The following is a 16786-nucleotide window of genomic DNA, read 5'->3' on the forward strand; positions in this document are numbered from 1 at the left end:
ATTTGATCCAAGTGCATGAATTGCTTTGGTTTCCTGATTATTTGTATTTCAAATTTGTGATTTACTGGAAAAAGTGATGTGGCTCTAGTTGGTGTCCTTCCACCATTTGGTGGGGGGCAGGAGGGGAGAAGCTGCTGAGCTGTCCCAGTGAGCAGGCACCCTGCCCCAAAGCAGAATTTTTTAAACCTGAGTGCTCACCCTGGCACAAATGCTTTAAAACTGTTTCCCTAGAGTGCTGTTTTAAGCACTGGTACTGGTGGGAAAAGCTGGACAAAGCTATTCTGATGTCTCTGCTCTGCTCCCTGAGCTGCTCACCCATTGCAAAGAGCAGGGGTGCTAACAAACATGCCTCACTGTTCCAGGTTACTGCCTTTTTCTGCTGCTTGAGGGTGGTGTGGATCACTGCCCCTTGCTGTGAGGGGGTACCAGGCTGCTCAAGCTCCTCATCCAGCTGCTGGTGGGCTCTGCCATGATCAGTAGGTCATAGAGGTTATCCATGCACCTCTTGCCAATGCCAGTGTTCAAGACAAAACTCTTGCTTCTGCCAGTCATGAGATTAGCATTGCTGTAGAGGGAGCTAAAAGGAACATGACTTTTTGGGTGCTGTGTCTTTTGTGTTCTTGCTCTTTGAGCAAGCAAAACCCATTTAATGGAGACTGAAACACCTCCAGCAAAATCAGGCTCTTGCTTAATCCTACAGCTCCTGAGCTGAAAATCTGAGCAATGGCACATATCACAGCTTCTGCTGATAACACTGGCAGTATTTGGTGGCAGGATCTGAAGTCCCTGGAACAGGGACCGGCCTGTTTGCAAGTGCTGTTTTGCAATAGGCAAGACAGTGACAAAGTCAGCCTTATTTTACAAGTAGTGCAGCCCTGCAAAACCTTCTGCAGTGCAGAAGAAAAGATGTGTGGTGCTCTGCCTGGCTTTCACTAGAGATTTAGCCTTAGGTGACCTCGCTGAAGTCACTGAAACGGCGCAGAGGAAAGCCTGCTGCTTGTTTGCTTTAGCTGTGTAATTCGATAGCAAGTGGAAACCAGCAGGTAGCTAAAAAATAAATAACAAACCCACAAGTTTTGGGGTTTTGTGATGGGAGGGAAGAAGCAGGTTGCAAGATAAAGTTGAGTAGCAGGAGGGAACACATTTGTGAGGGAGCTAAGCTGGAGGCTATTGATTGGCAGCCAGGTCTTAACATCAGCTGCATAAAAAGAAATCGAAGAGTCTGCCCAAATGTTACTGGGATGAAAGGCAGGATAAATGGTACTGAGCTGAACACCAGGCTGGTTTGCCCTTCTAAAAGGGCGTCAGGTGTCCCCTTTTCACTTGGCATAGGGATTGCAGAGCACCGTGCCACACTGTCCTCTGCACCAGTATGTGCTCCTGGTGGCCTTAACAGCAGCATTTTGAGGTAAAATTGCCTTTCTCTGGGCAAAGCACATAGACTATCTCTGATGCTTTCACACATTCAAAGCCTGAGATCAGAGATCCATGCCAGGCTTGCTTTCTTCCAAAAGAAAAAAAGGTAAAATACGTAAAACCTTTTCTAGTTTTACAACTTTGTGCCAGCAGATACCTGAGTTAACATGCATATGTTGCAGAGCTCGGTGTGGCGGGGTGGAAAAATTAAATAGGAGAGGATGAAGCTTCTTGTAGCATGGAGCCTGTGAAATCTGTAGTGAGAAGAGAGGCAGATTCACAGCCCTTGGAGTGAGGGAGTCCTGCTGGGAAGGTAAGTCTTAGGAACACCTTTGCTTAATGTTCTTAAGCTTCCTTTCCCTCTTAAGATACCTAGGATTTTGCTAAATGCCCAATTTCTTTTTCAGCAGTGCAAGGATGTGTGGAACTAGGAACAAGGCTTGAAATGTCTTTACTGCCTTTAGTGGATGCTAAAGAAAGTGAATGAGTCAGTGAAGATCAGTAACAAAAGGTAGTACTGCAACCCTCCCCTCCCCTCAAAACCAGCTAAACAAAAGCTCTGAAATTTTCATCCCTGCAGTCAGTATTTGGTTTTGGGGCAGCAGCCTTCCGCTGTGCTGCGGTAGCAAATTGCACTCCTGGAATCTTCGAGATTAGAAACAAGCTTGAGTAGCAGACAGCTGGTGAATGTGTTTTAAAATTGTCCATTTAACCCAAGGCTGCTCCACTGAATGCTTTTTTAACTCTTATATCTTTAGTTAGATGTGTGATATCTTTGGCCTTTCTCTAGACAGACAGCCTGTATGAACTGTGGAGCTGCATTTTCACTTGCCAGCAGTAGTGTGCTGGAAATTTCTGATTCAGAAATAGGTCTTCTATAAATGATTTAACATCAGGCCATTGAAATGCATTTGTGTTTTCCTTCTTAGGGCTATTAAAGATGTAGAGAAAACATTTACCACCAAATTAATGGTTGCACTTTTGTTTTAATCCTGCAGATGGGGTTGATTTATATATCAAAAAATACGTGCTGCAGAGAGGAATTACAACATTACACAATTTTTCAGTTGTACTTAATTTTTTTTCATGCCAATAATTTTCATCTAGATGCTGTCTCTTTAATGTGGTGGGATTTCTTTCTCATTTGCTGTAAGGCACTGCGTTTCATCCTGTGGTTTGTATTTCTTTGTTGGCTGAAGTACTTCTCTGAGGTCTGTAGTGACCAGGAGGCTGGGACCAGGCAGAAGGTGCAGGGGCTCTTACTGCCATCCCCATCTCCTGGAGGGATGTAAAAGCAGAAGGGTGGCAGCTTATCTGCAGTCTCTGGGGGGAGGCAGATCCAGCTGAAGAGAAAGAAATGGTGTAGTCCTACATGCAGATAGGGGAGAAGATTAAATGATAGGGCAGAGATTTTGCACAATACTGGCTGCTCTGATAAAATCTGGTTGACTTTCCCTTGAGGATTATACAGAGATAAGCAGGCTTAGCTCATTAGCACCTCCCCTTTCTCATGCCCTGATGATTGCTTTAGGTTTGATGGCAGGTGGTGATGACAGGATTTGCTCTGATCTGGGGAGCAGTACTGGAAGTGCAGCACATCTCAAAGCCCCGAGATGTTAGGCCGTGTGCCATTTCTTGCAGCTGAGATAAGGCTCTAGCACAGTTCATTGATGTATTTATGTTTGGACCTTTATCCTCATAGTGTTTAGTGCTCTCAGCCCATGCAAGCAGCTGTTAGAATCACTGCACTTCGTTTTTCAACAAATGAACTTTGTACTCACTCCCAAAAGCACAACTCCTGAAGCAGCGGTGGAAATGAGCTTAACTGCATAACTCTGGGGAGCACCATGGTTGGGTCCTTGAAAATTGACCTGGCAAGTATGAAAAAGTCAAGTGATGTTTTTCAGCATGCCTTCAAGTTAGGTCACTAATGATATTGCTGCGACATCACAGCCATTGTAAATGTCAACTCTGTGAAAGAAATACACAGTAATGCTCTTTAGATGGTGCTCAGTGTTTTACTGTGTACCTTGTGGTCATCCATAAACATCTCCACGTGATGAAACTGGTCTGAGCCATTTCCAGTCCTGAGATGCTTTGCACCACTTCCTACTGGAAGTTAACACTTACTAATCTATGCTTGTTGATGTCAGCACTTGCTCGAGTGATCCTCTGACCTTCAGCCAGAGAAAAGCAAAGTTAAAGTCATTATGCCTTTCCTGGGCAGTATTGGGATGTGCTCATTTGTCCCCTGGGCTGGTTTGGCAGGGACCTCTCTGTGGACTGGGGGAAGTGGAGGGTTGTCACTATAGGACACAAAAGAGCACAGGCGCACACCGCTGCTCTCAAGGTGAAGAAGAAAAGAGAAGTTTATTTTCTGACTCCAACATTTATAGTTTTCCAAAAGTGACAGTGGATTGGAGGGTGACAGTACCACCTCTCCAATGACACTGGACAGACCAACAGTCTATCAAATTTCTCCTCCTCCATAAAAGAATACAAAACAATGAGTTATTTACAGAAACTATGTGAGAAAATTTGCTACAAGAATGTCAACATCAAAAGGCTTAGAAAATCTTAAAAAATCAGGGAGAGAGGGTTACTCTCCCCTTTCACCAAATGGAGAATCACCACCACCTTTATAAAAGTAGGATTTCACCTTTATACAGTGTCATGCTTTAACCCCAGCCAGCACCACACAGCCCCTCTCTTACTCCCCACCAAAGAGTCAGCAAATCAGAAGGGTAAAAGTGAGAACTCATGACTTGCAATGAACTCCTCTCCTTGGCCCTGCTCCTTTTTTGGACTTAGCCACAGACTTCAGTCCCTTAGGATTTTACCTGCTCAAAGTGGAGCCTTATCTATGTGCCACAGTCTCTTCAGAGGTGTACCTGCTGCAACACCAACTTAACCATAACCACAACCACAGATGCTTTGAGAAGCACCTGCTCCAGCATGAATGTATCCACAGCTGCTTGGGGCTGCTCTCCCAGGTGTACTAATCCCCAGGTCACAATCTTGTCGAGTTGAGTTCACACTGCAGCTCCAGCATATCCAGTGCAGCATCACAGAAACATCACTGAGGGCCTGGGCATTTGCCAGCCTGGTGCTCTGTCACTGCTGACATCAGGATGTTGCCAGGCCTGGCAGAGTGAGATGGTTAGCAGTTCAGCAAGCAGCAGAACCAAGGAGCAGGCACTAAAAAGCACCAGGCTTTAGTGTGCAGTGAGGCAATCAAGCCCCATGGCAAGCCCAGGAGCCAGTCAATGAATAGCTCAACAACAATAACAGCTATAACTTCAATCCAGCACATTCAGATCAAACCTGTCATTATCTCAAACCCTTCCAGCCCCACACTGGCCATCAGAAAGGACTGTTGTGGTTTAACCCCAGGTGGCAGCTAAGCACCACACAGCCACTCGTTCACTTGCCCTGCAGAGAATGAGGGAGAAATCAGAAGGGTAAAAGTGAAAAACTCATGGGTTGAGAGAAGGACACTAAAATAGGTAAAGCAACAGCCACACACACAGGCAAAGTAAACCAAGAAATTCCTTGGGAACACCACTTCCCATGGACAGGCAGGTGTTCAGCTCTCCCCAGGAAAGTAGGGCTTCCTCACATATAATGGTGACTTGCAAAAGCAAATGCCATGGTTCTTCCCATCCCCAGTTCTTTCTTCTTGTCCCAGTTTATGTGCTGAGCATGACACCATATGGTCTGGAAAATCCCTTGGGCCAGGTGGGATCAGCTGTCCCAGCTGTGTCCTCTCCCAACTTCTTGTGCACCCCCAGCCTCCTTGCTGGTGGGATGGGCTGTGAGGCAGAAAAGGCCTTGACTGGTGTAAGTGCTGCTCAGCAGTCACTGAAACATCTCCGTATCATCCACAGTGTTTCTGGCACAGTCCCGAAGGTAGCCCCATATGAGCTACTATGAAGAGGGTTAACTCTGTCCTGGCTGAAACTAGTACAATGTTAGACAAATTCACCTGGAAGTATATATGTACAGTATACTTATTACTCAAATAAACCATGCTAGTTGAAGGATGGTGTTTTTCTGCTTTTAATTTCATATATCAAAACCTTCCTATTTACTGGAACATAGAAAATCTAGCTGCTGAATTATTCTATGTTGCATACTTTTCTTTTATCTTTTCTCAGTGACTCTCCTGGTAATTGTTAATTGCCTCTCCTAAAGTCAGGCATGAATCCTGCACAGATCTGCCTGGCTTTCACTGCAGACATATCTTTGTCCAATTCTGTGGTGCTGCCCAGTGGCAATTGAATCTTAATCAGAGCTGTGGCCTGTTTAAGCCCAGAGACACAAAAAAGGATTACAAATGAAAGTACTGCTTGCCATGGCAAAAATGTCTTTGGGTTAGGTTCCTTGCTTGGAGGTGCATATGAACTCTGCACATCACAGTGGGGATGTCTTCCTGCACAAGTCCCCACTTTCACATTCCCAGGCTAGGCAGGAGAAGAAATGTTTTTCTGATGGGGGTGTTTGTAATTCCTTTTTGACTGTACCATCGAGTTATGTTCTCATGATACTTCTTGCTGCTGTTTTAATTTAAAATGTAAGAACAACATTTCATTTTAAAAATATCTTCATTGTTACATTGACTCTGGGGGTGTTCTATCTCGGCTCTTCAGTAATGGCATCGGGGCTGAGAACACTCTCAACTGTATCTCAGGCTCTATTTTCAAGGAAAAAGTTTGGCCTTTGGCCCTTAGAAGACACGCAGCCTGAAACGGGAGTGCCTTTGAATTATGCTCTGTGCATTTCCTTTGTGCTGCATCCGCAGCTGTGACCAGGTGTGTGCAGCAAGGCTGAGCAGGGGATGGAGGAGGTGTTGGGTGGCAGGTGAGTGGGTCAGAAGTAGAAGGGAACAAAACTGAAACCAACACTGAATCTCCTGGGTTCTTTGCTGCACTTAGATGGTTAATCTAATATCTTAATGCAACACTAGGGTCGTCAAAAGCAGAGAGGAAATGCTAATGTGTATCTGTGGTAGGCACAGCTGAGATACTACAGACTGAGCTGCACCAAGAAAAAGCATTTCTTCCAAGTGATGCCCTTCAGAGCATGGCTAAAATAAAATGAACAAACAATTGCTGCAATTCCCACAAAGCTGCAAAAAGTTGCCTGAAGCTCTGATTAAAAACCTGTGTAGCACATAAACAGCTCAAGATTTGCGGGTCCCTGTAACCTGTATTGGAAGTAATCTTCTCTTTGCATGAGCAAGAACTACACTGACTAGTGCACTTGGGGATAGGAAAGGCTCATTTATTTAGTGTATCACTCCACTGATTTTCTGGCATGCTGTTTGGTGGGGGAGAATAGCTTGTAGAAGTGTGGTTTTCGTTATGTGGGGCAGTGATTTGAGGATGTGGTAGAAAGGAGCCTGGGGGCATGGGGACAGACAACCATGGATGCATTGGAAAAGCTCACAGAAATGGCCCCATCTGCTTTTGGTTTGTTTCCTTACTGTATAGTAGTCGACAAACCCAGCAATGTTTTCCCACTTTTGAACTGTCTAAAACAAAGGGTTTTAACTAGCATCCTTCTCTATTTATAAAGGATCATTTATCTGACTTTACCAGGAATGTATCAAGGCTCTAGTATAGAAAGCTCGGCAATTAAAAGGTTTTTTTCCCCTGAAAATTTTTTCCTGAGTTCTGAAGCCCAAGATGCTCTTTAGATGGGAAAGCTAAGAGTTGTAATTGTTTTAAAAAGTACTTTTCCTTTTTATACAGTGGGAAGAAATTGGTGAGGTGGATGAAAACTACGCTCCGATACACACATACCAAGTATGCAAGGTAATGGAACAGAATCAGAACAACTGGCTTCTGACCAGCTGGATCTCTAATGAGGGGGCATCCCGCATCTTCATCGAGCTCAAATTCACCCTGAGGGACTGTAACAGCCTTCCAGGAGGACTTGGGACCTGCAAGGAGACTTTTAACATGTACTACTTTGAATCGGATGATGAAGATGGGAGGAACATCAAAGAAAACCAGTACATCAAGATTGACACCATCGCTGCTGATGAGAGCTTCACAGAGTTAGACCTTGGCGACAGAGTGATGAAGCTCAACACGGAGGTGAGAGACGTTGGGCCCCTGACAAAGAAGGGATTTTACCTGGCTTTCCAGGACGTGGGTGCCTGCATTGCCCTGGTCTCCGTGCGCGTGTACTACAAGAAGTGCCCGTCGGTGATCCGCAACCTGGCGCGCTTCCCCGACACCATCACGGGGGCGGATTCCTCGCAGCTCCTGGAGGTGTCGGGCGTCTGCATCAACCACTCGGTGACTGAGGAGGCACCCAAGATGCACTGCAGTGCCGAGGGGGAATGGCTGGTGCCCATTGGGAAGTGCTTGTGCCAGGCAGGCTACGAGGAGAAGAACAATACCTGCCAAGGTAAGGGTTTGCTGGGAGGGCTCTGTGCTGAGCTTCCAAGGTGGTGTGCAGTCTGGGCTCTCTTTCTTCCATGCTTTTGTGCCTGGTTGAGTTGACAGTGGTGGGTCAGGGTCTCACTTCCACTGAGGTCCTTTGATTAAGTGTTACAGCAGGAAGACAGAGGCCGGGGCTGGATGTCATGGCACTTGACACCTTGGCAGGTGCTTACAGAGCTGCCAACAAGGAGAATCTGGTATTCTTCTATTACTTTGGAGCGCTGTACTGCTGGGTCTATGAGGCAATCTCTCTTATTTAGAGATTTATATTATTTTTCTCAGTATCAGGCTTTCCTTATGAGTCTTAGAAGCCTGACTTCTTTTTTTTCTGGACTGTACCAGGGAATGTTTGAAGTTAATCTCTCTATAGAAGATGCATTTTGTTTTTGTATTTGGAGGAGTGTGTTTTTCTGTCTTTATCACTCTGTGGGGGGCTGGGTATTTGATGTGGTGTGAGTTGATTGATTTTCCTCTCTGGTAAATAATTTAATACAAAGCTGCTCAGCTGTTCAGAGTTAAACTTAAAGCCCCACTGATAAAAATGCTTCCATATGTGCTGAAGTTTTCCCACAAGTAGCTGGCTGAGGTTCCCAGATTGCTGGTCAGCATAGGTCTCCTGAATCATCAGCAGCCTTGGGCAAGAGATCTAGGGTATCTAAAGCTCAAAACCTTAAAAAGAATACTTACAAGGAAGGCAATGTACTCTGAGTGTACAATCTCATTTTATGGTTTGCTGTATTACATGCTTGTTTATAAAATTTGCCCTTCTGTTGTAAATATGTCACAGGTAGCCTAAAACTAATTTGCTTGCAAAAGAGAAGGTAAACAGTGATTTCAATACAGTTTGCTCTTTGCAAAATTAATATATATTGGTTATCAGTTCTATCTCAATTGTCTCATCTTTGCAGACACTTAATAATGGATTGCAATAGATACTGTGGGGAAGGCAGAGTAATTCCACTTCAGCTAAAATCTGTGTTGCATTTTCTCTTCAGCTCACTCCAGACACTGATTATTGTTTGTAGTGCAGTACAAAGAATAGATCAGTGCATATCCACAGCAAACTGTGGTCTTGATCCTTTAGTCCTCAGTCACAAGCTTGTGACCCTGAAGATAGTTCAAATCTCTTCAAAGGTTGACATGGAGAGAAAATGTAATGTTTGAGAGAAATGTTTGTGCTGGAGAAAGCTCTACTAAACAGCATGTGGAGTGGTATTTTTGACCAGAATAGTCTCCTTTTTCTACAGATGTAGTCAATACAGCAAAATATGTCTTGGTTTTCGTTTTCCTGTGCTAATAAAGATATTTCTCCTTATGGGGGGGGAGAAGAGACTGACTCCATGATTGATACTGTACAATGGGGGAGCTAAGATCAACATTATCCCAAGCTGAGGAAATATAGACTGCCACAGATTAGGGATGTTGGTCGATAGATCAGCAAGGTTTTCTTAATTATGACAGAAAATACCATGTCAGAAAGTGACAAGACACTGGTTTGGTGCTAGGTCTAGAGTTTTTGGAGGAAAGGAGTCCTCTATTAGTCACCCTTCAAGTCCTGTCCTCTGTTGCTACATTTCTGAAAGCACACACTTAGAGGACACATAAAGAAACAAGAAACACACAAAACAACCCCAACCAAACAAAAAAAGCAAAAAAAAAAAGCCCCAACCAAACAAAAAAACACTATTAAAAAAACCAACTATGAACCAAACCACCAAACCCCCAAAAGTACAGATTTAATCCAGAAACCTGAGACTATCATTGAAGAAGCTGCACTGCCTGTGGAGGGGGTGCATCTCTGGCAGTGTTGAGATAGCAATCTGGGGTGTGCTTTCAGAAGACCTTAGTGATTAAAGGCTGTGCTTTCCATTTTTGGGTCTAGGTTGTTTTTTGGTTGGTTTTTTTAATTTGTTTTTCTCAAGAGGGCAATATGTGGCCTCTCAATTTATGACTGTGTTGGGTAGGGCTGTGATAATAGTTAGGAAGTGTAAAGATGCTTTGTGGTGGTTTATCCCTGCTCTGTTCCTAAGGTATATTCACATAAACTGCTCTTTACCTCACCTACAGACAGGATTTTTATCACTTTATTGCTCTAGAGATGTTAAAACTAGTAATTCTCTCTTTTTTGTGAGATAGCTCTAAATTCCATCACCAAATCAATGGGACTTGAGTGCCCATGGCAAATTCTGTTTGATGGCCCCCTTTGGATGTCCTGTGTTTATCCCAGGTCATTGTGCCAAGCTTTCCCTGCTGGTTGGCTCCAAGATGCTCTGTTGATAGGAGGCATTCAGCCTTAGGCAGTTCAGGAGGTCTGTATTCAGCAAGTATGGTTTGGTTATTGTTATGTTCACAAAGATGAGATTGTCTTCTAGGACAGTGAAGTTAAACTTTGCATCCCTGAGCAGAGTAAGTAACACCAAGAGAGGTCCTCTGTATTTGTAAATGCTGAATTTTTTCCCCCACAGTCTGATTGATGCTAAGGAAATGCACTCCATGCTCCTGGCTGACATAGTGGTGGGCTTGGTACTCTGCTGTGTAGCTTTCACAAACACCTAAATAGCTTCTGACCTTTGGTTTGTAAATCACCTGGGTGCATCTTGCAAGTGGTCTCCCAGTTTGCTTTCACTTAGTAGGCAGGTTTTTCACCAACACACTTTGGGAAACATTTTCAACCCAGAAGAGCCTGGCTTTGTTTATTAAAATTTCTCCTGCAAAGATGACATTTTCCAATCTCTAGTGTCACGTCCGGACAGAGCAGACTACACTCTTTTATCAGAGGTGATGTAAATCCCAGTCATCCTCACAAACATATGGGAACTATTGAAATCCCTTCTGCCTGCAAATCATTAATTGGCAATGATGTTCTGAATTCATCATCTTGTCAGCAGGGTTCCTGTTTGAAGAAGGCACTGACAGTAACAGCTGAGCAATTTCTCTCACTGGGGACTCTGAGGTTGTAAATATGACATGGTCTAATCTCCTTATATAATGTGCTCACTCTGTCAATTAATATAGGCAGCTAGGTAGTAGTTACTGTAAAAAACCCAAAACAATTTGGATTTTTACACCTCTTTTGGCAATATGGTACATTTATCAGCAACTACTAGGGACAGCTAGAGGTAAATTGTGGCTGTATTGGGACATTTTTTTAAAGGACCAGTGTTAAGGTTCATTATTCACAAGAATATATTGCTGTGCTAGTTAATAAGAGAAATTAAAGCAGTTGCTCTGTGAATTTCTCTGCTGGTTTCCAGAGTGGTGGTTTGGTACCACTAAAGGACTGATGGTTATGGGCTTTGCCTCAGTTCAGCTGGTGCTTTCTGAATGGATCCTTGAGGAAAATGCCCTCTTTCAAGTCTGCTTGGCCAGTTTCAAGTCTCCTAATGGTGGTCTCTGCCCTAGCAGGCAGTACTCAACCAAAGCTGAGGGACAGATCCTAAAATGCTGTAAAAGTTGGTGTAGTGCCACTGACATTTCTCCCTTTACCCATTTAGGGGTTTGACCAAAAAAAATTGTCTGCCCAATCTCTGCTTTCCTTCTTCCTGCACTGGCATAGATGAGTTTTATTGTAACTTCAGTTTTAGTTGCTTACTGTAAATAGCAGCACTCACCATTGGGGTTTGTGTAGGAAATGAATACCATGACAAGGGCACCTCTTTGTATTCATCCTCGCCTTCAGCCCAATATGTTTTCAGTGAGCAGCAAGAAATATTTATTTTTATGCCTTCAAAGACAGTTGAGCCCGTGCAACTGGAAGAGAGGGGATGTTGACATGTTAAACTAATGAGAGCCAAACACATTTGCAGTGGTGAGGTCCTGCTAGTGTCCAGTGGGCTGCAAATGTAATTGATTTTGCAGAGCCTGATCTTTTTTCAGATGACTTTAGAGCTGAAGCACAAATAAATTAAATATTTGAGTAAAGAAAAAATGGAAGAAAAGAAAAACTGCACAGAAGGGGAGCCAAAGTGAAAAGGTGAGTAATGAGTTCAGGAGGTCATGACACTCTCCTTTCCAAGGATCAGTGCATGCTGCCACTTGAAGAGACATCAAAAGGAGTACAGCTGGTTTTAGCCAGCTAGCAGGTATATAGACAAGCTTACAGATGTTAGGCGTGCACAAAATAATGGAGGGAAACTCAGTGATGTCTTTCTTCACCCTTGCTGTTTTCTGAGGAAGAACATTGAAACTGAGGGCTGGATGAAAGATGGGTTGGAGCATAGTTTGTGGTTTTGGAAAGAAGCTGCTGCCAGAAAAAATACCTGTTTGGTTTTTTTGTTTTGTTTTGGGTTTTTTTTGTTTTGTTTTTGTTTTTGTAAAACACCTCTATAATTTTCAAGCCCTTCTGCTGTCTTAAATATTGATGTTTGTTTGATTATTTTTCCCTTAATCAACTTTGCTGAACATACCTCAATGCATTTACAAAGCCATATTTATTTTTGCTGATTGTTCATTACTTGTGTTGTGATTCAGCTGAGCCCTTGCCAAGAGAAATGAGTTTCTTACAGAAAACAAGGGCTGCAGAAAAATGTTGTGTTCACAGGTCATTTATTTTGGACTTAATTAAAACTAATTGGCATCTAGCTTATGTAGTTTAGAAGTTTACCTGCTGAATCAGTTCCTGGATGATTTTGTTGCTTGGCTGACTGGGGGTGAAGCAGAGCTACTCATCTTCCTCCAAAAGCAGAGCAATCAGTGCAGGCTGTTTGAAGGCACTTTCCCAGAGCTAGTGATTGCCATCCCGTTGATGAGCCACTCCAAGGATACTCGGAGGCAATTGTTTATTTACAGCTGTGCAGGAGGAGCAGGCAGAGGTAGTGACCCTGGGCTGGTGAGGAGCAGAAGGCACCATCTGTGGAGGGCTGGGAGACAACTGAGGACTAAAAATGGAGTGGTGGCAGAGCCACGCTTTACAACTCTTGTGTTTCTGAGTCTGCAGCTATCCCAGAGGCCTGACAGGGGAATCAAACAGATAGCTGATACCACAATAAAGAAAACCCTGTGTATTTGCACATTATGTGTGGTTTTCTCAGGTGACACAGTGCAGGACCTCAGCCATTGCCTTCCCCATCCCCTTATCTCTAGAAATGGAAGCAGGCTGGTGCACAGGTAATCTTATTTTGAAACTTGGTCTTTGGCTCCAGAGCAGACAGTGTTTCTGTTCTTACCCCTGATATAGCTGCAGTAGGGGGGCAGCTTTTCTTCAGTCCATTCCACAACTTGCCTGCCTCTCTGCCTCATGTTGGCTGAATTCTCTCTCTCTCTCCTCCCCCCCTCTCCTCCTTGTTGCCTATGCTAGAAAGGCAGCATGCTGCTAAATCCTGCCTGTCTTGTGGGAGACTTCCCAGCTGGGACTCAGGTGGATGAGGCAAGTGTGCTTTTACCTTTGTAGGGGAGTGGAAAGCAAGCAAAGTCCAGGGATTAAAAAAAAAAAGAAAAAAAAAACAAAGGGAAAAAAATCTCTTTTTAATTGTTCTACTGGGAGGTGATTACATGGCAAGAAAAACAGTGATGGAAATATTTGGTATATGGAGAATACTAAATCTGGAAATAGAGTTGCCCCTCCAGGGAGTTCTTTGCCCATCATTCATACATCTTGTGCGTTTTTCTGATTAAAACCAAATTGGCTGGGAATATAGCATGCTAGGTGTTTATATAATTATGAGCTGAAGTACCTAGGTAATTTTAATTAGTCACAAACCCAGCCAGTGTCAGAATAGCTGAATTTTTGGCCACACAATGTGTATTCTCTTTTCAAATGTAAAGAAAGTCACTTGAATGCAAAATGCAGCTGTCACTGAAGGGAGAATGGGTTTTATTCTGTGGAGAGGTGTGTGCATGTATATATTTAGATGTTTTGTTCTGCAGCTGAAATAATTAACAAGAGCAGGGAAATGTTTTGCACAGATCAAAATTGTATTGCAGCAGGACTGATTAAATATTGCTGTCTTTGTTTTGGTTTGTGTGTGTGTGTATTTGCCCTCCTTTTTAAGGAGGCACGGTGTCAATCCAGGTGCAATGGTTTATGCTTTACTAATGAGCTGTAACTTTCTGCACTGCCTTGTATACTCATAACCCCAAGGACTGAAGATCTTTTCCTTGTTCTGCAGCGATGCTTTTAGGCTGCTGCTTTGACCAACTTAACCTTCCTGTTCTTTGCAGTCTGGCTGCTGTACAGTCACCTTTCAGAAGGACAGTTAAGAAGTACTTTATTCCCTTCACCAAGTATAGATTGAGCAGTGCAAACAAAATAAGCTTTGGAAATGGCTTCAGAAGTGTAAACTGTGAAGGTCATGTTTGCTTCTTAACCATAAGATATTCTGGGACAGATCTTAGGGTATGCTTTTTTAGTCTGGCCCTAGATAACTAAATGATATTTACTTGAATGGTGTCTTTGTTTGGTTTTATCATTCTTGAAGATACTGTATCCATTGGTAGATTAGGGCATTTGTTAAATTATGGGATGGCAGAGGTGTTGCAGGACAAAAGGAGTGTTGGCCATGGTGCAGTTAGATTCCTTTGATTGCCAGCTTTGACTTTGAATGGCTTGGGAACAGCTTACTTATTAATTGCGGTTTTTTGAAACAATTAAGGACTCTGGAAAACCACTAAGGATACAGTGCATGAATGCTTGTTGGCAATGCAGTGAATTTAATTGCCTTGATTTAAGATACAGCTGTGCCCAGCTGCCCACTCTGCCCCAGTGCTGGAAGCTGCTGCTGGCTCTGTAAAACTGGAGAGTTTGCCCATGACTGATGTGATCAGTGGAGTGCTTGTCTTGATGTCCTGGCCTGGGGGCACACTCCCTAGATGGTGATCTGTGGCAGAAGGGTCGCTGCAACCACTTGAACTGCCAAGGGTCCGCTAGAGCTCGTTTGTCAGAACCCTCATTCCACCTAATTTATATGGGGTATTAAAATGAAGTGGTACCATTGTTTTGCTCATAATTTGGGTTTTCAGTTTTGTATTTCTCATTTAGAAACACTTAGCAGTAGTTAATGATGTGTTGACAGTTCAATAATAAGCTTTCCTCTCTGCATGCTTTACATCTTGACCATTTTCACTTGCTCTGGGTTAAAACTGAGGTTGAAATCCAGGCTCCACAAAAGCAGGCTACAATTGTGCCTTGTATGGACAGATCCCCAGCTTATATTTTATTTTATTTTTTTAGCTGAATAACCTTGTATCCTTTACAAGGTAAGTGTTCTGTAGAATGAAGTAAGAGCAATGAAGCTGCAATACATATATCTGTAGAAAGAGTTGAATCTGCTCTTCATGATAAAAGAGATACCCATTTAATTTGCTGGAAGATCGTTCATTTTCTGTCACTGAAGAAGTTAATCTAGTATAGACAGAATTGTATGTATGAACAACACAGAGTTAAGAATGTATTGAACATGGTTCTGATGAGCTTCCATTTTTGATTTCTCTCAGGGTGGTTAAGAGGTTTTTAATACTGGAGCAAACTCAGAGAGGTAGGTGTTACATAAACCCCAAAATGTATACACAAAACAGATTAGAGAAAAAAAGAAAAAAACAAACCAAGACAAAAGAGGCAATTCAAGGCTTGTGGATGTCCTTTATTTCTTTCATACACCTGTCTTTATAAATTTATGTCCTTAAAAAAAAAAAACAGCTGAAGTTTGAAGAACTGGGATTTGAGATGACAACTTTCTTCTCACTGTAAATGACAGCCAATCAATTTAATGCCAAGACAAATTCTACTTCCCTTCTCCTGAAAACTCAGGCTTTAAGAGCTGCAGGTAAGTGGCAGTATCAGGACAAACTCCCTGGCTGGGGGGTTGAAAAAAGACTATCCCTGCCTGCCTGCCTGCCTCCTCATGCCCCCCACAGTTATATTCCTGGAAGCAGGATGGGTGGGAGAGGATACACATCAGCACAGCACCTTCATCTGCATCTTCATGCTCCTCAGAGAGCCCACTGTGGTGGGCTCAGCCTCTCTGACAGGTTTGCCTGACCAGTGTGGCACTGGAGGTGGTGCTGACTTGAGATGTGACCCATTCTTGCAGTGACTCTTGGAGGGTATCCTGAGCCAAGTCCTCACAGCAGGCTTTGACTAGCTTATGAGTAGTTTTGCTGCCACTTGAGAAGTGAGTTTTTTCACTGTGAGGAAAGAAACAGTTAATGCAGACTATTAAAACTGCTTCCAGGTCGTGTGAAGGGCTTTCCTCTGTTGGATCTTGAACTACCCACTTCATGAAGTAGGTCAGAGTCACTATTCCTGGTTTTACAAACAGCAGCCTTGGGCTGGAGACTGAGTTATTCAATGCCATTCAGAGACTAGAGCCCGAACCAGGATTTTGGGTATCAGTGCTGTGCTCCATCTCAAGTGCTCTTTTTATTCCCTTAGACTAACCTAAAGCCCTTTTAAGATCATTCCTCTCCAGGTGGATTCATTGGGAAATAACAATGAAATTAATCTCTAGTTCCTCTAGAGATGGAATTTGGACAGAAATTGTCATTTCAAAAGGCTTGCTTTTGTACCTCAGTTAGATGCTTTCTTTCAAAAAACCACTTGGCCTGGATGTGCATTTTCTGAACAGGACTCTCACATCACCTAGAGGCTCTAGTGTGGTGTGAGAGTCCTGTTCAGAAAATCCACCTAGTGTGGCAGCTGTGCCAGGGATTCCATCTCTGCCCAAGGGTCCATTTCACTGCCAAAACATCAGCATTATTGACTACCAGACCCTCTGCATATAAATGAAAAGCATTCCCTGGCCCAGCAGACTGTCCAGTTCCTCTGCATGTGTGTGACTGGTATTACTCGAATAAAGGGAGCCTGTCTAGGGAGCCAGCATGATCCTTGTTGTACTCCAAGACATGGTTGCTACCCAGGTGAAGTCACTGTCTCCTGCCTGGGCTGAGGAGTCACTCTGGCACAGCCCTAATTCCACAAATAA

The 16786-nt window shown here is 43.5% G+C and overlaps 1 protein-coding gene across 7 annotated transcripts in view; it reads left to right on the forward strand.

Moving 5' to 3' along the window:
- Nucleotides 1-16786, forward strand: part of EPHA5 (EPH receptor A5) — a 193477-nt gene that overhangs the window by 36321 nt on the left and 140370 nt on the right. For all 7 annotated transcript variants that reach the window (XR_007777503.1, XM_030239514.2, XM_050973941.1 and 4 more), the window contains one exon: nucleotides 7170-7833. Coding sequence is in view for 6 of the 7 variants with exons in the window: in XM_030239514.2 (XP_030095374.1) it covers nucleotides 7170-7833 (664 nt within the window). In the remaining variant the exon portion in view is untranslated. The remainder of the gene's footprint in view (nucleotides 1-7169; nucleotides 7834-16786) is intronic.

This window comes from Serinus canaria, chromosome 4 (genome assembly GCF_022539315.1).
Source record: "Serinus canaria isolate serCan28SL12 chromosome 4, serCan2020, whole genome shotgun sequence".
Lineage (NCBI taxonomy): Eukaryota > Metazoa > Chordata > Aves > Passeriformes > Fringillidae > Serinus > Serinus canaria.